The sequence below is a fragment of the Poeciliopsis prolifica genome, unplaced genomic scaffold (assembly GCF_027474105.1).
Source record: "Poeciliopsis prolifica strain line A6 unplaced genomic scaffold, Auburn_PproV2 SCAFFOLD018, whole genome shotgun sequence".
NCBI lineage: Eukaryota > Metazoa > Chordata > Actinopteri > Cyprinodontiformes > Poeciliidae > Poeciliopsis > Poeciliopsis prolifica.
This window is the reverse complement of record NW_026562393.1, coordinates 6,244,127-6,259,337: the sequence shown is the minus strand read 5'-3', so window position 1 is coordinate 6,259,337 and position 15,211 is coordinate 6,244,127. Positions and strand designations below refer to the sequence as shown.

The window sequence follows — 15,211 nt, the reverse complement described above, 5'->3', positions numbered from 1 at the left end:
AAATGACAACTTATACCACAGACTGAACTTAACAAGTCTCGGAGGGGATATTACTGCAGCAGCAGGGAACACCCCTTCCCGACTTGCACATGATGTAAAGAAGCATTTTCACAACAAAATTTTTCCCTTGTGCTGGGGATCTAATCAAATTGCATTCTCTGGTCCGCAGTGGCCTTATTACCGGAACTTCATGAACCTCAGTTTAGCTTTCCCAAAGTTCCAGCCAAGCAACAAAGACAAATGTGTTTTTTTTCTTTTCCTTTCTTCTATTTCATTATATTGCCTATATGAGCCACAAGGTCAGTGAAGGTTCTTACATTATTCTGGATCCCAGCATAGATGGGATATCTGCCTGACAATGAAAATAATCTTTTTTTCAAAGCACTGCTGACAGTGATATCCATTAATAAGGATTATTACAGCGGCATAAAGGTTATTGTACATTTTTGTTTAGAAAATGTCTTCCTTTTTCCTGAAAAGTCGGTATATAAGGTAGATTCCTCTTTGATAGATCTTTATTTATAAACAAAGCAATGTCTGAGTCAGCTGTTGGATGAAGAAGAACATACAAGGCGAACATGTAAAGAAGCCACTGATGAGGGTTCTGTTTAAACAAACTGAGAGGCATCTGACCGCTCAGACAGAGAAACAGCTCTTTACAGTCTGCACTGAGACAACAGTGGTGTTATGAACACACCCTGGAAATGCCAGAGCATCCAAAAGGGTTTATATTGATGCCTGCAGGGATTTATAAACATGTCTGAAAGCTGGTGGGAACACAAGAAGCCAGAATCTTTAATCCGTAAGCCAAAGGGCAGAGATGGGGATTTCCTTAGCTTAGTAAGTGTAGATTTTCTCTGAATCGTGGGACATTCGGGGGAGAGAAAGAGAAACACTGACAGACTGGCAGTAGTAAATAGAATAAATTCAAAGATTATTCAGCAAAAAATGGATTTAAAACAACTCGCTGAAACTGGACAATACCAGCTGAGGGAATTGAAGTAGGTCAAAGTGAGAGCAGGATGAGAGGGGAATCCCTTTTTTGAGTCCAAAAATTTATCTGAAAACATACTGTTTGTACAGCCAAAACAAGTAAGTAGTAAGGGCTTAGTGAGACTGTCAGGAATTTAGCTGCCGAATCCTACATTCTAAAGGTATGGATTAAAATCTCCAAATTTTAATCAGTGAATCTAATTTAACTGAAGCAAACTTGACAGTTCACCTGTCAAGTAGAACATTTTTGATAATTGCTCATTTAAATCCTTTAGTTTAAGCCATTGATTACAGAAATGATGTATATACTTGATTTCCGACAATAGAACAATGAGACATTTTGAGTGTCTTACCGTTCTGTGTCAGTTTGGTGGAGCAGACCAGGGTGGCGATCTGGAAGGAGTCCTTGCTGATGGTGCAGGTCCCGAGGTTCTGGAAGTTTTTGCCAGTGGTGGCGTAACCCTTCTCCTCCAGCTCCAGCTTAGTGGAAGGAAGGCTTAGATAAACGGAGGAATCCTCCAGCTTCTTAGCTTCTGCCTGGTTTTTAATGATAAGACATGGACAGTTTCTCAATAAAAATAAAAAAAATTGTGTGTGTATGTGTGCCATGGTTTTAAGCTGTTGAGTTTGTCTTTTTTTATCAAAAGGTGTTTCTCAAATGTTAATTTGACATTGTTAAGTATATTAAATCTATTATTTTTATGATTTTTCTTGCTGCTGTATCAGTCAAAGACAGAGCAGACACGGAGCAGTGCGGCTTCAAAACTGTGTCAGAGGATATTTCTGCATTTACCTTATACACAATGAGATCATGCTCTCCATCCCTCAGAGTGGTCCCATCATACCGCATGAGTTTAACAAAGGACAAGGCAAAGATTTTCTCTGATTTATCTTTGGCTGTGGGAGGATAAAAAGAAGATTAAAACAAAAACAAACAAAAAAAAAAACCACATGAATAAACAGAAATCTGACAGCCTGCAGAAAATATTGATGATGTTGCACCAAAGAGTTTGTGTTTCTCGTGCAAATTTGCAAACTAACACACCAAATCTCATACATGTGCCTACAATCTGTTTACATGAATGCATGCTTAGTTGAGAAAGCTTACGCAAAGCAGTTTCCACAGCAGAAAACTATTAAGGACTGCTGATTTTACAAGCAATAAACAAAATAAAAAAGATCATCTCAGCACAACAGTACCTCCCTCAACTCTTGAGTGGGCAAAAGAAGTTGCTATTCAAACTTGTTCAATGTCTTAGTTGATCCTACGCTTGTGTCTTTGCACAAACTGTCTGTTTTCCCCAAAAAAATAAAACTAGTCATACACACAGAGAATATATTAGTTTGGGTTGCACTTGGCAGCAAAAAAGACTGGCAGATGCAAATTCAAGTTAAAATATTCAGTCTCTGTTTGACAATAAGCTGCTAAAACCATGAAACAACATCAGAGAAAAACAGCTTGGGTCAAAGCATATTGCATGTTTTTCTTGTTAGTGTCCTAACAGCTAGTTGTGAGTGAGAGAAACACCTGCAAACAGCTTGAGTTATCCCACTAGAATGAAGAAAAGGTGAAAACTCCTCTCACACAAATCAGTGTAGTGCATGCTGTACAAACAAGGAAGAGAATTATGATTTTGTCCTCTAACCAAGCATTTGGTGAGAACCACATTTCATCATGGTGAATCAACAAGCTCAAATTTACTCGCAGAGATGCGATTCATCAAAATATATGTCGCATTCTATGTGCATAAATCCCTTCATTGCTGCCTGCATTTCCAGCTATGAATAATTGCTGGGCAGCGAGGAACCAGTGGAGGGGAAAAACTGTGTGGATGCTGCCCAGTATCACCTGATGTGCAGGTCCATGCGCAAGTACTGGCATTCTAGGGGCTTTCCCACACTTTACAATTACAACAAAGTGGCAGACCTTGACAAAGCTGTGCATATTTGGGAACCTTGCATGGTTTTCAATCTCCTCCATTGAAAAACCTCAAAAGTTTGTTGTCTGATTGTAAATCAACTATTCATTGCTCTTACAGTTGCAGGTTTTTCTGGGTAAACCATAGACTGAAACTCTTGCTCATTCTTCGTCCCATATTATCTCAAGCTGTTTACGGATGTAGAGCACCTGTAAACATCACTGTTCAGGCTTTGTCACATATTCTCAATTGGATTTAGGTCTGAACTTTGACTGGAATATTTTAATATAAATTTACTTTAATCAAAACTAGGAGTATGAAACCCGCAACTCCACAGCTGTATGAGACTCCCTTGCCCCTCTGCAGTTACTCGGACATAAAATATTATGATAAAGCATGCTAATGCAGCTCATCTGTCAGATTTTATGTATTACATTAAAACAGAATGATGCAAAAGGCACAAGAAATCTGTTTTTCATTTCAGCCAATTGGGCCACTAATCATTTTTAAGTTTCCATTAACATTTTCAAAAACTCAGCTGATTTGATTGTAGTTTGGTTTTTGTCATTTGAATTTTTTTTTCTTCGAAAACCTAAAACTAGGAAATCTCCAAGTTTCCATCAAAATAGTTATAAAAATACATATATTTCTAAACATTTCAGAGGATTCTCTTTTTTTTTAAGGCAAATTACAGCTACACAGCTATTACAGCTGACACGGAATGCCCGTTTGTCCTCGTCTTTGGATAAATTATTCCTGCTACAACACACCTGAATCAAATGAATGGCTCGTTAGCAGGTCTGTTCAGAGGTGATCCTGATCTGTTGGTGTAAGGACGCATCTAAAAGTTGCAGAGTGGTAGCTCTCAAGGACTGGACTTGAGCACCCCTGTCCCAGAGAGTCACCTTCTGAGGGCTTCACAAAAGAGCTGAGAATATTACACACAAGTGGACTCTATTTTTGGTTTCACTTTCTTTCCACTTCATGTTCATCTGCACCTTTGTGTGGGTCTATCAATAACATAAAGTTCACTTTTCCTCCATGCGGACAGCATAGTACATTTTAATGATAGATGAAAAACAAGTGAAAAGATGGCAGCTGTGTTCTGCAGCAGAGGTGTGGTTTGTGATGGCTTCCATATGTCCGATGAGGCCTGACAATGTTACAGGGGTAGTCTGAGGCACTGCTTGAGAGCTGGCCTTATTCTCAACAGAGAGCAGACTCAGAATAGAGAGCGCATGAACTCCACTAGTGGCCTTGATGAACAGCTCTGTCACTTTGCGTTCCCACAAAATGCTCAGCACTTGCTAGGAGTACAGCAGAGGAAGCAGGAAGGACACAACATGACAGCAGAGGCACACATTTCTAAGTGCTGGCAGACCATCTCTGTGCTTCCTATCTTCAGTAAGGAAAATGTACTTTTCTCATAAGAAAACACTGCATATATCAAAAGCTAATGTAGACTCTGCATTTTGTCTCAAAGGTTTCTGAATGAGATACTGAAGAGTACAAAGAATAAATTCTGTTTGGCTATAAAACCACAAGTGAATGAAAAGTATTTTCTTAAGTATTTTTCTTAAGCAGAAATAACTCTGCTTTAGAAAAACTACACTGAAAGCAATAGAATGCGACTATTTCACTATATTTGGAAAAATAAACTTTCTTTAAACACAACATTTAAAGTTAAGAGCTTTCATAAATTTCAGGAAAAAAATCAAGTTCATGCAGTGCCTTTCAAAAATATTCATACTTTCAAAAATATTCATACTTTTCACATAACTAGAAAGTAAACGGTAATTTTTTAGGATTTTATGCGATAGACCAAAAGGAGGGAATATTATGCATGCATTTCAAAATCTTACAAATAAAAATATGAAAAGTGCAGTAGTGTGTATCCGTATTCAAACCCTTAATCAATACTTGCTGCAATTGCAGCAGAAACTGTTTAGGGATATGAACATTTTATTTTGTGGAGACTGAGATTTTCACTGTGGGGATTTTGCGTTATGGGTCTTTTGTCAAATTGCTCAACCTGAGCTATAAATCTCTGCAGTTCCTCCAGAGGTAGCATTGGGTTCTAATGCATTTTTTTGCCAAGTCAGTTTAGATGAACAATAATACATTGGTTTCAAGAATCCAGCTGTTGCACCTTCTTCCAACACTATTATGAGCTCTCGGTGAGAATTGAAAGTTTAGCAGCATTACTATGCTTCCGCAGTCCCAAAGTAACTTGAGGAGAGTTTCTAAAGTAACCATTACAGCCAGATAGCAGCAAATCACAGACTTTGAAAAGCAAGCCTCCTAACAGCATTAGTTTCCACAGAACCAAGGTGTGCATGACAAGAAGGCTCTCCAAGTGGATTAGCTGCCAGCACAGAGCTCTGAGACCTGGCAATTTTCTCCAAAGCACCTGCTTGCAGGTGAGAAGCAAACACAGCGAGGTGATTTTGGAAATGGATGATTACACCAGCTGAAGATTAGGGGATGGGTACCACTTCCCTAAGTCTCTTCTTACTCCTCCAAAGCCTTTCTGATGTCAGAGGGAAGACCTTTTCCATTTGGAAGATAAATGAAGCAGCGTGTCTATTGCCTGCCCTTTACACCCCTAAAGTAAAGAAAAAGTGAAAAAATGAAATGCAACAGTAGTTGCATTCAACTGTACACTGCCCTCGATAAATAAAGCCCCGTTAGGCATTTTCACATCGCAGCTGCAGCCTCTGACAAACCATTCCATGGTGCTGCTTTATGCAGAGGCAAACTACTACTTCTGATTAATGTGACAAAGGGTAAGTAGCAATGTATTTATCATTGTGCAATGCATCTGCTGGAGCTGCATGTCTTCCATTAGGTGTGTTGTAAGCAGATTAGCAGCCAATTGTACACCTGGTCATCTGAAAAATGCATTTTTCAATAGTTGAGATTTATACTCACAATCCTGCGATGAGCGATGGCGGAAGGTGAACCGCAGATGGCTTCGGTTTACATCTTCGATGGGGATTGCAACCTGAGATGAAGAATAGGACAGGAGGGTGGGACTTTGGTATGCATGAGAACACATATTTCAGTGTTCCACATTCCTCTATGCTAATTTTTGTTTTAGTGTTTTGGGATTAATGGATGAGTTAGTAAAGTGTTAATGTTGAAGACCCACCTTTATCGTTTCAAACCACCTCGGCTGCTTTACTTGGTAGTAGACGACAGACTTGTACTCATTAATCCCTTCATCTCCTGCGCCAGGAAAGATCACATTCTGGAGAGGAAATAATACATATATTTAAATATAAATTATCTTACAGAGCTTACAAAATAGTATTCTACTTTCCCTTTTTCGTTCCTTTTCAATATCAGCGACAAAATTAGATTTTTTGACAAAGAAATTGTGTAAACCCCTTTAATGTCAAATTTTTACTGAATATTGAAAAGGATAAAATATCCAATGGGGTTAGTACTTTTCATAAGCAGTTAGTATAGTTAAGTATAGTTGATTAATTGATCTATTATAACTCGGCTGAAACATTTCCACATTGGCTCCCTCCTTGTGGAAAATTGACTACCTCTTATTTCATAAAATGTACTCCTTCAAGCAGAAAGCCTTAATCTAACAGAATGGCCTTTAAAAGTCTGGATGTACTTTATGCATGAGCACCTGTGTGGTAGCTGCCAATCTCATGACAGTACTGCGGAAGAAATAAATTAGAAATTAATTATTTAAAAAAAGAGCTGCTAGCGGTCCCATGCAGGCAAAACTTTAAGAGATGGTGGGCACAGAAAAAACAGAGCAGCTGTTTTTTTGGAGATGGACCACTCTTTAAAACCGCTCCTACCTATTGGGCGCAGTTTTTAACAACAGGTCAGGTTGTGGAGGGAAAAAGAAAACTACAAGCCCCGGTAGGGAAGTTGGTCTGAAGGATGGAGTGACAGCGGGAGGCAGACATGCCTTGTTTTCCATCCATCTGTTGCCAGCCTTCCTCTTTCCTCCCAGCTGACTCCCCAGGCCTGCTAGTCTAACACTGCTGAAGTACTCCTACACTAATGGTTTCTGACAGCCAGCAATTATGAGGAATAACAGACCCCGTGTCCCCCAGCTGTGCTGAGCAAATACAGGGGAGGTGGGGTCAGGTGCTATATCTCTCAAATCTCCCCCTTCATTAAGTGGCCAGGGTTCCTGACAGCATCATATCTTAGAGAAGTGGCTGCTGAAACTGGAGGTGTGCTCATAAGTCAAGATGTCACTGGCCAGTCCTGCATGTCACAAACTCTTTCTGAAAGAGAGGAAGAATGGCATTGTCCAGAGGCCGGAAGAGGCGCACAGAAAGAAAAAGGACAGAGGAATATAAAGATGAGAATCTCAAAGAAAGCAACAAATAAAAAACTGCAATGCCCTAGGGGAGCCCAAAGCAGTCATAAAATTATTAACCAAATTATTCAAAATGTACATCAGGTGCTCCCCATTTATCAATTATGAAGAACTGTTGCATACATTTAAGTTATTACTAGATCATAGCTGTATGTTATACGCCCCACGCAAGAGCTACAAGATTCAAAAAAATCTTTGGCAGCTTCGCCTAACGTGTGTACGAGAGTATGAAACAACTAGTAATGCTATGTCGAGTGTTATTACTCATCATTATTCTAAAAAGCAGTCTGGCAATGAAGACTGCTGTGGAAGAACTTTTGTTTATGCTATTAAACCACAGGTACATACAAAACAATTCTTAAACCACAAAGAGAGTGATGAAGCCATATCTTTAGCCCATCTGCTTTTAAGACTAATTGCAATAAATTCAACTACAACTGGAAAATCAAACAAAAATGTTACATCTCTGTTCTTTGGTAATAGGATTATTATATATATTAACCTATTACTCAAATAATGCACTTCTATAAATGACAGAAATCACTAATTTGCACTGAATCAAGGTTAATTTTAAGCATCATCAGCAGCAATCCTTTTACTTCCTCAGCATGCTGCAACAAATCATGGAAAAGGCTTCTCAATTTAAAACTGATGAGTATAATAGGTGCAGCCAAGGGTAACAAAGCTCTCTCCTGATTCAGTGTTTTGTGGGAAGACTCATTAAACCAGAAACCTGTCATCTCAAATTACTTAAATTCACTCCTATTCCAATTATACCAGTGCTTACATCACTGTAATAGGGTATGGTACGTTAATTACATTTAAATAAGATTATTTTAAGCTGTAGCTCCAAATATTACAAAAGCATTAAAGAACTTAGATTCTTTAGAACAAGGAAAGATGATTTACAGCCCCTTCCACTTATTGGTCTTCCTCATAAAGTTGTGTTGCAAGCCTAAAAAATTCAGCCTTTATGATAATAGCATTTTCTAACACTGACAGCATTCAAAATCATCAAATTGAGTACATTTACTTAAATGTAGGATTAAATCCAATGTTGGGTAGGACTTGTTTTTTTAACAAAAAATCCCTATGACACTTTAGAAAATCATTTATACGCCCATGGGAATATTTTGGTTTTGCTTTGATTTGTGATTACATTCTTATGCCTCAGAAATATTTTCATTTGAAAATCAGAAAATACCGTTTAAAGTTAGGCTTCTCTTAAATGTCAGCAAACACTCCAGTTATGGACTCGCTGCCCCACTTCCTCCCACCGGTTTCTCATATCCAGCTGCTCTCCACACATCCTCCATTAATTTGTGGATGGTGTAGGGCAAGAAACGGAGTCAACAGGGATCGTCAGTAATTAAACATGAGAGAAAAGAGGTCACTGCGACTTTAGATGAAACAAAACCTTCATTAGGACATCAGACTCTTGTGTGTTGGCACAAGATGTAAAAGGCAGAGAGACAAGTTTATCTTACATACTGCAACTTGGCAAATTGACAGCCACTATTGTACATTGTTTACAATTTATCGTAGCTTAATTTGTAGACACTAAATGTAATTTAGACACCTTTGATATGAAGCTGCACACCGATTCCATATTTCACTATGAAGAAGAACAAGTAATATAGTTCATAGCTCCCTGACCCCGCATACACAGTTGGGAAAATAAGTATTTGATATATCGCTGACTTTTCAAGACAGTATTTCCACACAGATTGTACTCTTAAGAATCATAATTAGTTTCTTTATTTTTTCAGAGTTGGCTGCAGTTTTTCAAGAGTGTATATTCAATTGAAAATTTAGCTTGAAACATCTAGAATATATAAACCTTACTAGCAAAGGCCATTTTTAACCCAGACAAATTTCTAACTAAATAAAACACTAAAGCTAAACAGTTTATCTCTAAAAGTTTGATACTGCAAGATGGTAGTAAGGTGAATTTTAATCAACTCAATCAAACCCACTGACATTACCTTTTATCATGGCCAACAGGTAACAGAGGTGGGCAGTGTGGGCTTTTCATCACATTTATAGGATGAACTTTATAGAAGACTATAAAGTACAATAGGAGACATTTAGGCAGACTATTGTGCTGAGTGAGATAAAAAAAAAAAAGCCTGGTAAATCGGAATATGTTTGAGAAAGCAACTGGTTGTAGAATCCAACCCAAAGAAAGCACAGAAAGTTGAAAAAGTACCTCCAGTTTCTTGCCGTCTTCATCGTAAACAGACATGGTCACCTCAACGTTTTTGGGTGTCGTCTTACTCCCCTTGTCAAAATCCCCCTGAACCAGAGTCACGTAGATGTCGTTTCGGACATCACCTTCAGCAAAGAAAGAGGATGGGAGAATCCATTGTTTTTGGTGTATATGGTGACAGAAAATGTTAAGTTTATTGGAAAAAACTAACATTTTAAAACGGCATACACTTTCTTTTAATTCTTAATAATTTTTTTTACAGCACAACACATGCACAAAAATGACATTGAAATTAAAATCGTTATTTCATTATAATGAACCTGGCATGATTATCTCGGGGAAGCCCATTTTTCGAGCCACAGCTGTCGATCGATCCACCAGGTGAGGGAAGTCTTTCCTTATCTGATGGATGTCTCCTGGAAGTAGCTTCAGAGTCACCCAAAGACCTAATAATGCAATCAACACAGGCAAAGAGGGAGCTGAGATATGGTAGTGAGAAGACAGCAAAAAGAAGTTCTCCAGGAAAAGACTAAAAACAAGATGTCTTCCTCTAATTTCTACTTAGGCCTGTCACGATAAATTGCGCTGAGCGGTTAATTGTCTCAAAAGTTATTGCGATAAACAATAATATTGTTTGAAGACTTTTTTTACACTGATTTAATGGAAATAATGTAATAATGCATGCAATTTTATGTTAAAGATAGATACACTTTATTTTCAAAAGAACACTTAACACTGGAACTGATAAACAAAATAAACAAAACAACCAAAAACAAAAATAAAATGGATTCTCAGTCTCCATTAACAAAAATGTACTTGAATAAAAGCTAAACGATATAAAGCCAAAGTGGAAATAAATACTACATTCAACCAAAAGAATGCAGATTAGGAAGTCTGTATAGTACATTGCCCTTCAGTAATCATTAGATTTAAATAGTGAAGATGGACGTAATCCGACTACCTGATGCAATAGTTCACACTATATGAGTTTTTGCCTCAATCTTCCCCTTACCACAATCTTAGAACATAGAACGTCTTAGAAGATTGTCACTTGCGATTTCCTAACCAATCATCCTGTAGTGTGTGGTGTGTTAACGGTAAACCGCTGTGGCTACTCTGATCTAAATCAGGGGTTTAGATCTGGGAGCGTTAACGCAGCCTGTTGAATGTGACAGTTAGCCAATTAGAAAGTGCAGATTCCCCTCTGTGCTTTCTGTGGGGAAATTATGGAGGGGAATCCCAAACAGCTGAAATCCAGCAGATATTGGGGATGATATGTGGAAACAACATGAATATTTATTCAACATTTCATGCAAAGAATACAGAAATGACAAGGGGAGGAGTTGGAGCAAAATTGCTACCGCAGTTGATAAACCCTGTAAATTTTCAGTTGTTCTTTGTTAATGTGACATAAATAGGTTATAATGATTTTCATTCAGTCAGGACTGACACTAGCCACATGCATTGCCGGTAGATTATTGTAAAGCATTGATTAATGCCTGGTTTTAAAATGAGTTAACTGGATTTGTAGCCGTTATTTTGTGCCTATTGTTGGACACCACATGGTACAATCGAACCCGATCGAACCGTTATACCTAGAATTTCTGTTGACAAATGTGTGGTCTCAGGTTTTGAAAATGAACCGACAATCAGCCAACAACTCTAAGATCGTGTAGTGTGCTCTGGAAATTACACTAAGGAAATGAGGAAGGGAGAGGTCAGTGGAGAGCACCGGAGTTGAGTCTTTTTCATTCAGTGTCATCAACGGAAAGACAAAAAGGGCAGAAGAAACAATAAACGCGATAATCAAAATGAGGTTGATAGTTTTAAATTATCGTGCAATTAATTGATTTATTGATTATTGCGACAGGCTTATTTCCACTGACAATTGTCAGAGTGATAAACAACAGCTGTCAGACAAGACACTAAACATATTTCATCACAAGAAATTTGATTATATAATTATAATAATATAATAGCTCAAGACATGTAAAGTGTGTGTGTGAGTGAGTTTTAAGTTCAGTTCAAAGACTGACATGAAAAGAGGGGTATGACTGAGGAAGGCCACAAAAGCCAGCTGCTTTATTCCCTTTCACTTCGCAGAGTCTGTGTTGTTATGAGTGACACATCCCTTACTGGTGTAGCTGGAAACCCCTTTGATATGCCAGCATGACTGAAACAGCTGCTATCAGCTGTCTCTGCAGTTTTTCCCTCAGTACGGGTCAGAGCAGACCTAACATTTGTCAGAGTACCATTTCATTTGGCATGACAATACAGCGGAGACTTGAAGAGGGGAGCCCTTTCCTTCCTGCAGCCCAGATCCCTGAGATAGCTAAGGCAGCTCCACCAAGAACAGGCCCAACATCACTGAAGTCAACTTGTGCTGACAGGAGATTCATAACAATATTTTACAGTTTAAATATGGGTATAATGAAGCTATGAGCAGTCTTTTTATTTTAAATCTCTTACACAGGACATGTAATATTCAGGAGTATTCCCTGTCCATTTTTAAAGTAATTTAATGAGCATGGAGACAAAAAGTACTTCTACATAGATTCTGCTTTAAATAACAAAATCATATATCTTCAGGGACTTAATTTGTAATATTTTATTGACTTTGAGAACCAAAGTCATTCTGGACATTTATGGAACAAAAACAAACAAAAAGCAAAATATCCAAACCTCTGTCCGGAGGCACTTTTCACGCATAATTCTTTCTATCTTTTCATTTCTCACAGGAATGACTCAAACCTCAAAAGGCTGTAACTCCTAGGCAGAGATTGAGGGGACAGCAGAAAATAACAGAATGCTAATTGATGGATTATAAAAAAAATAATAATGCAAGTTGCTAAAAACACTTTCATACCCTGCAGTTGTTCTCTGTTTATACTTAACACATACATTTATGAGGACTTCCACACAAACTCCAGTGACAGAGAAGAGACTATTTAAATTCTCAAGTTTACCCCACATGCAACAGAATCAATTTAGGTCATAAAGAGATTGCTGTGAATTTAGTGATGCCTCACATACAACATTTTAGAACAGATAGCCGTTTTGGATTCAGGGGATTAGAAACTTAAAGTTATGAAAAAAATCTTTCTGACATTGCCCTTCAAAGACAAAAGTTTGTTGACTGTGACTGTGCACAGGTGAAGTTTATGTAAAAAAATAAAGGCTCATACTCAAACAAAACTAGCAGATTATGCTAAACAGTGTCTGTATCCTCATTCTGCAATGTAGTGCTTACAGCATGCAGTCAAATGCTCACTGTGGCTACATGCTTGTTCTGAATCAGCGGTTTTTGGAAAGTTCTTGACTTTTTAATTTTTTGCAATGAAATGGTGCTATTTAGAGGACAATTTATTTGAACCAAGTTCACTGGCAGCAGTGAGGTGATTGCTGCCAGTGATTCTATTCAGTTTGTATGGAATACCTGTAATGACAAAATGTGTGGATTATGGGCCCCATTCACAATGTCCTTAAATGGAAAACAACAAATTATGTTTTATCTGAAGTAATAATAATGAATCTTTTTCCTTCAACTAAATGACAGCATCAATAAAAATACAACACTTTATTATCTTTACCAAGCAAAACAGGTGAATACCTCACTGAAGCTTTCACACTCTTTAAAATTAATTTTCACTCAATAATATTTCTACCCAGGTTATAATTATCATTATAAACCTAGAACTAGTTCATGTTAAGGAGTCCAGTTTTAGCTATAAAGTGACAAAACCAATAAAACATATATTTTGCAGGAGTATAAGTGTGTGTGTGTGCGTGCGTGCGTGCATGTGACCTTTTCATTGTACCTTGGCCTTTGTGGTTAACTTCTTTGGCGGTGATGACTTTGTTGATGACCGTCTGCAGGAAGTCGTTCTCCCCTGCCACCCTGGGTGAAAAACGGGAGATGTTCAGCTGCTTGTGGCGAATGGCATCATCCAACGCCAGCCTGCAGTACATACACAACGGGCAAACACCACAGGGAGGAGCAAAAAGACAGAAGAAAGGTAGAGGAGGAATGGGTTAAGAAGAGGTGAACAAATTAACGGGAGAGAGAAGAGAAGCGAGATGAATGAGAGGGAGAAAAAAGAGGAGGATGTGGATAGTACGGCAGCAATAAAGTAATTTGTTAGCAGTAAACAGTCAGCAGAATGGGTAAAGACAGAGAAAATTTAATTTAGGGAGGAAGACCCTATACTTATACTTATACTCAGTATAATTTTTACAGCTAATTTTTTTTTTGTGTATTGTAATAGTATTCAATTGCATTAAAGCACAATTTAAAGTGTACTAAGTGTACTTTCACATATTTTTGTTGGAACACCTAAACTAACTAACCTTTAAGCATATTGCTTTTTATGTAATATAAAATGCTTGATTAGTATATTTTGACTGTACTATTTTTGTGGTTGAAATATTTAAAATATATTTAGAATGTATTTTAAGTATATTGACATTACATATTTTATGTTAGTAGTGTGATCCCAGTATGCTACAATAAAACTTTTGGTTGACTATAACTGCTAATGAAGTACACTTTTTATTTACTTTATGTCTTTTATTCTTCTTCTTTGCCACTTTGTACATTACTTGCTTCAGACACACCACAGTACTGCAAACATATCAGGGCAACAGTACACAGAGGGATCAATTACAACACACTTTACAGGTGAAACAAATTACATTGTGTATTCAATATGTTCAAATTTTTCAACAGTACATTGCCAATGTACTATGAGAGAATTGTACAAATTGTCAATATAATCAAAGTTTACAGACGACATGCTTAAGAAAATAAGCACAATAAAGCAATAAGTACACTTTAAACAAAATGTGAAAAACATTTCAGCAAGGACAGAGTATTGTTTTAATACAATGTCACAGTATTTCAGTACTGCTCCAGACAAACTGACATTTCTCTTTCCTAAGAAAAGTGAGGATCAACAACAGAACATTCCCATTCACTGCACCACTGCAATTTACAGATACCTACAAAAAAAATAAAATAAAACAATAGCACAACTAAACAGAGAAAGCACTTGTATTTTAAGAGTACAGAAAAACAGCAAACAAAAAAGTATGCCTTACAACTTTAAGACGTTGTGGACTCGCTATGAATGTGGCATCGTCAGAACTAATGATAATTGGGACCGGATGCCTGGGGTGAAAAAACATTTCGGGGAGATTTCCTTGTCTGTTTATGTTGAAAGTAGAAAAAACATAGTCAGCAATATCATAGAATCAGTTGCTGCTGGCATTAACTATGACGTGGTTTTAAGTGTGGATTTAAGGGAGACAAACTACTTTGAAATCTTTCCATTCAGGTTCTGATCCTTGCAGGAAGGTGAGAGGGGACGGTAGTGCCCATCGCCAGGGTGAACCCTGATGGGCACCACAGGTCACCAGTCCATCACAGGGCCATGAAAGCTAACAATGAATAAAATGTATGAAAGAGAAATAGTAGAACAAGGGGAATAAATTATGTTTAATTGTTTTAAAATCAAATCATGCCTATTAAGTACTTAGTGTTGGAAACACACCAGTTTTTTGCTGTTGTTAAAAATGTGGCCAGCTGCTCAGTAAAAAAATAAATGAATAAATAAAAAATCTCAAGACAATTTGGATGTTTCGACCTCAGAACTGGTGTGGTGATCTGGTGGAGCCAGAGCCTCTTCTGAGACAGGACAGTCTTTTGGGTTTCTAATACCTGATCCAATTGCTTGC

The 15,211-nt window shown here is 37.7% G+C and overlaps 1 protein-coding gene across 2 annotated transcripts in view; it reads right to left on the bottom strand.

Moving 5' to 3' along the window:
• Positions 1-15,211, bottom strand: part of dock1 (dedicator of cytokinesis 1) — a 200,497-nt gene that overhangs the window by 147,616 nt on the left and 37,670 nt on the right. Inside the window, exons 12-18 of one of the 2 annotated variants that reach the window (XM_055042817.1) lie at positions 13,297-13,436; positions 9,799-9,924; positions 9,479-9,603; positions 6,064-6,162; positions 5,844-5,916; positions 1,787-1,890; positions 1,347-1,530 (exon numbers count right to left, since the gene is read on the bottom strand). In XM_055042817.1, coding sequence (XP_054898792.1) covers positions 1,347-1,530; positions 1,787-1,890; positions 5,844-5,916; positions 6,064-6,162; positions 9,479-9,603; positions 9,799-9,924; positions 13,297-13,436 — 851 coding nt within the window. The remainder of the gene's footprint in view (positions 1-1,346; positions 1,531-1,786; positions 1,891-5,843; positions 5,917-6,063; positions 6,163-9,478; positions 9,604-9,798; positions 9,925-13,296; positions 13,437-15,211) is intronic. The other variant, XM_055042818.1, reaches the window with a different exon arrangement.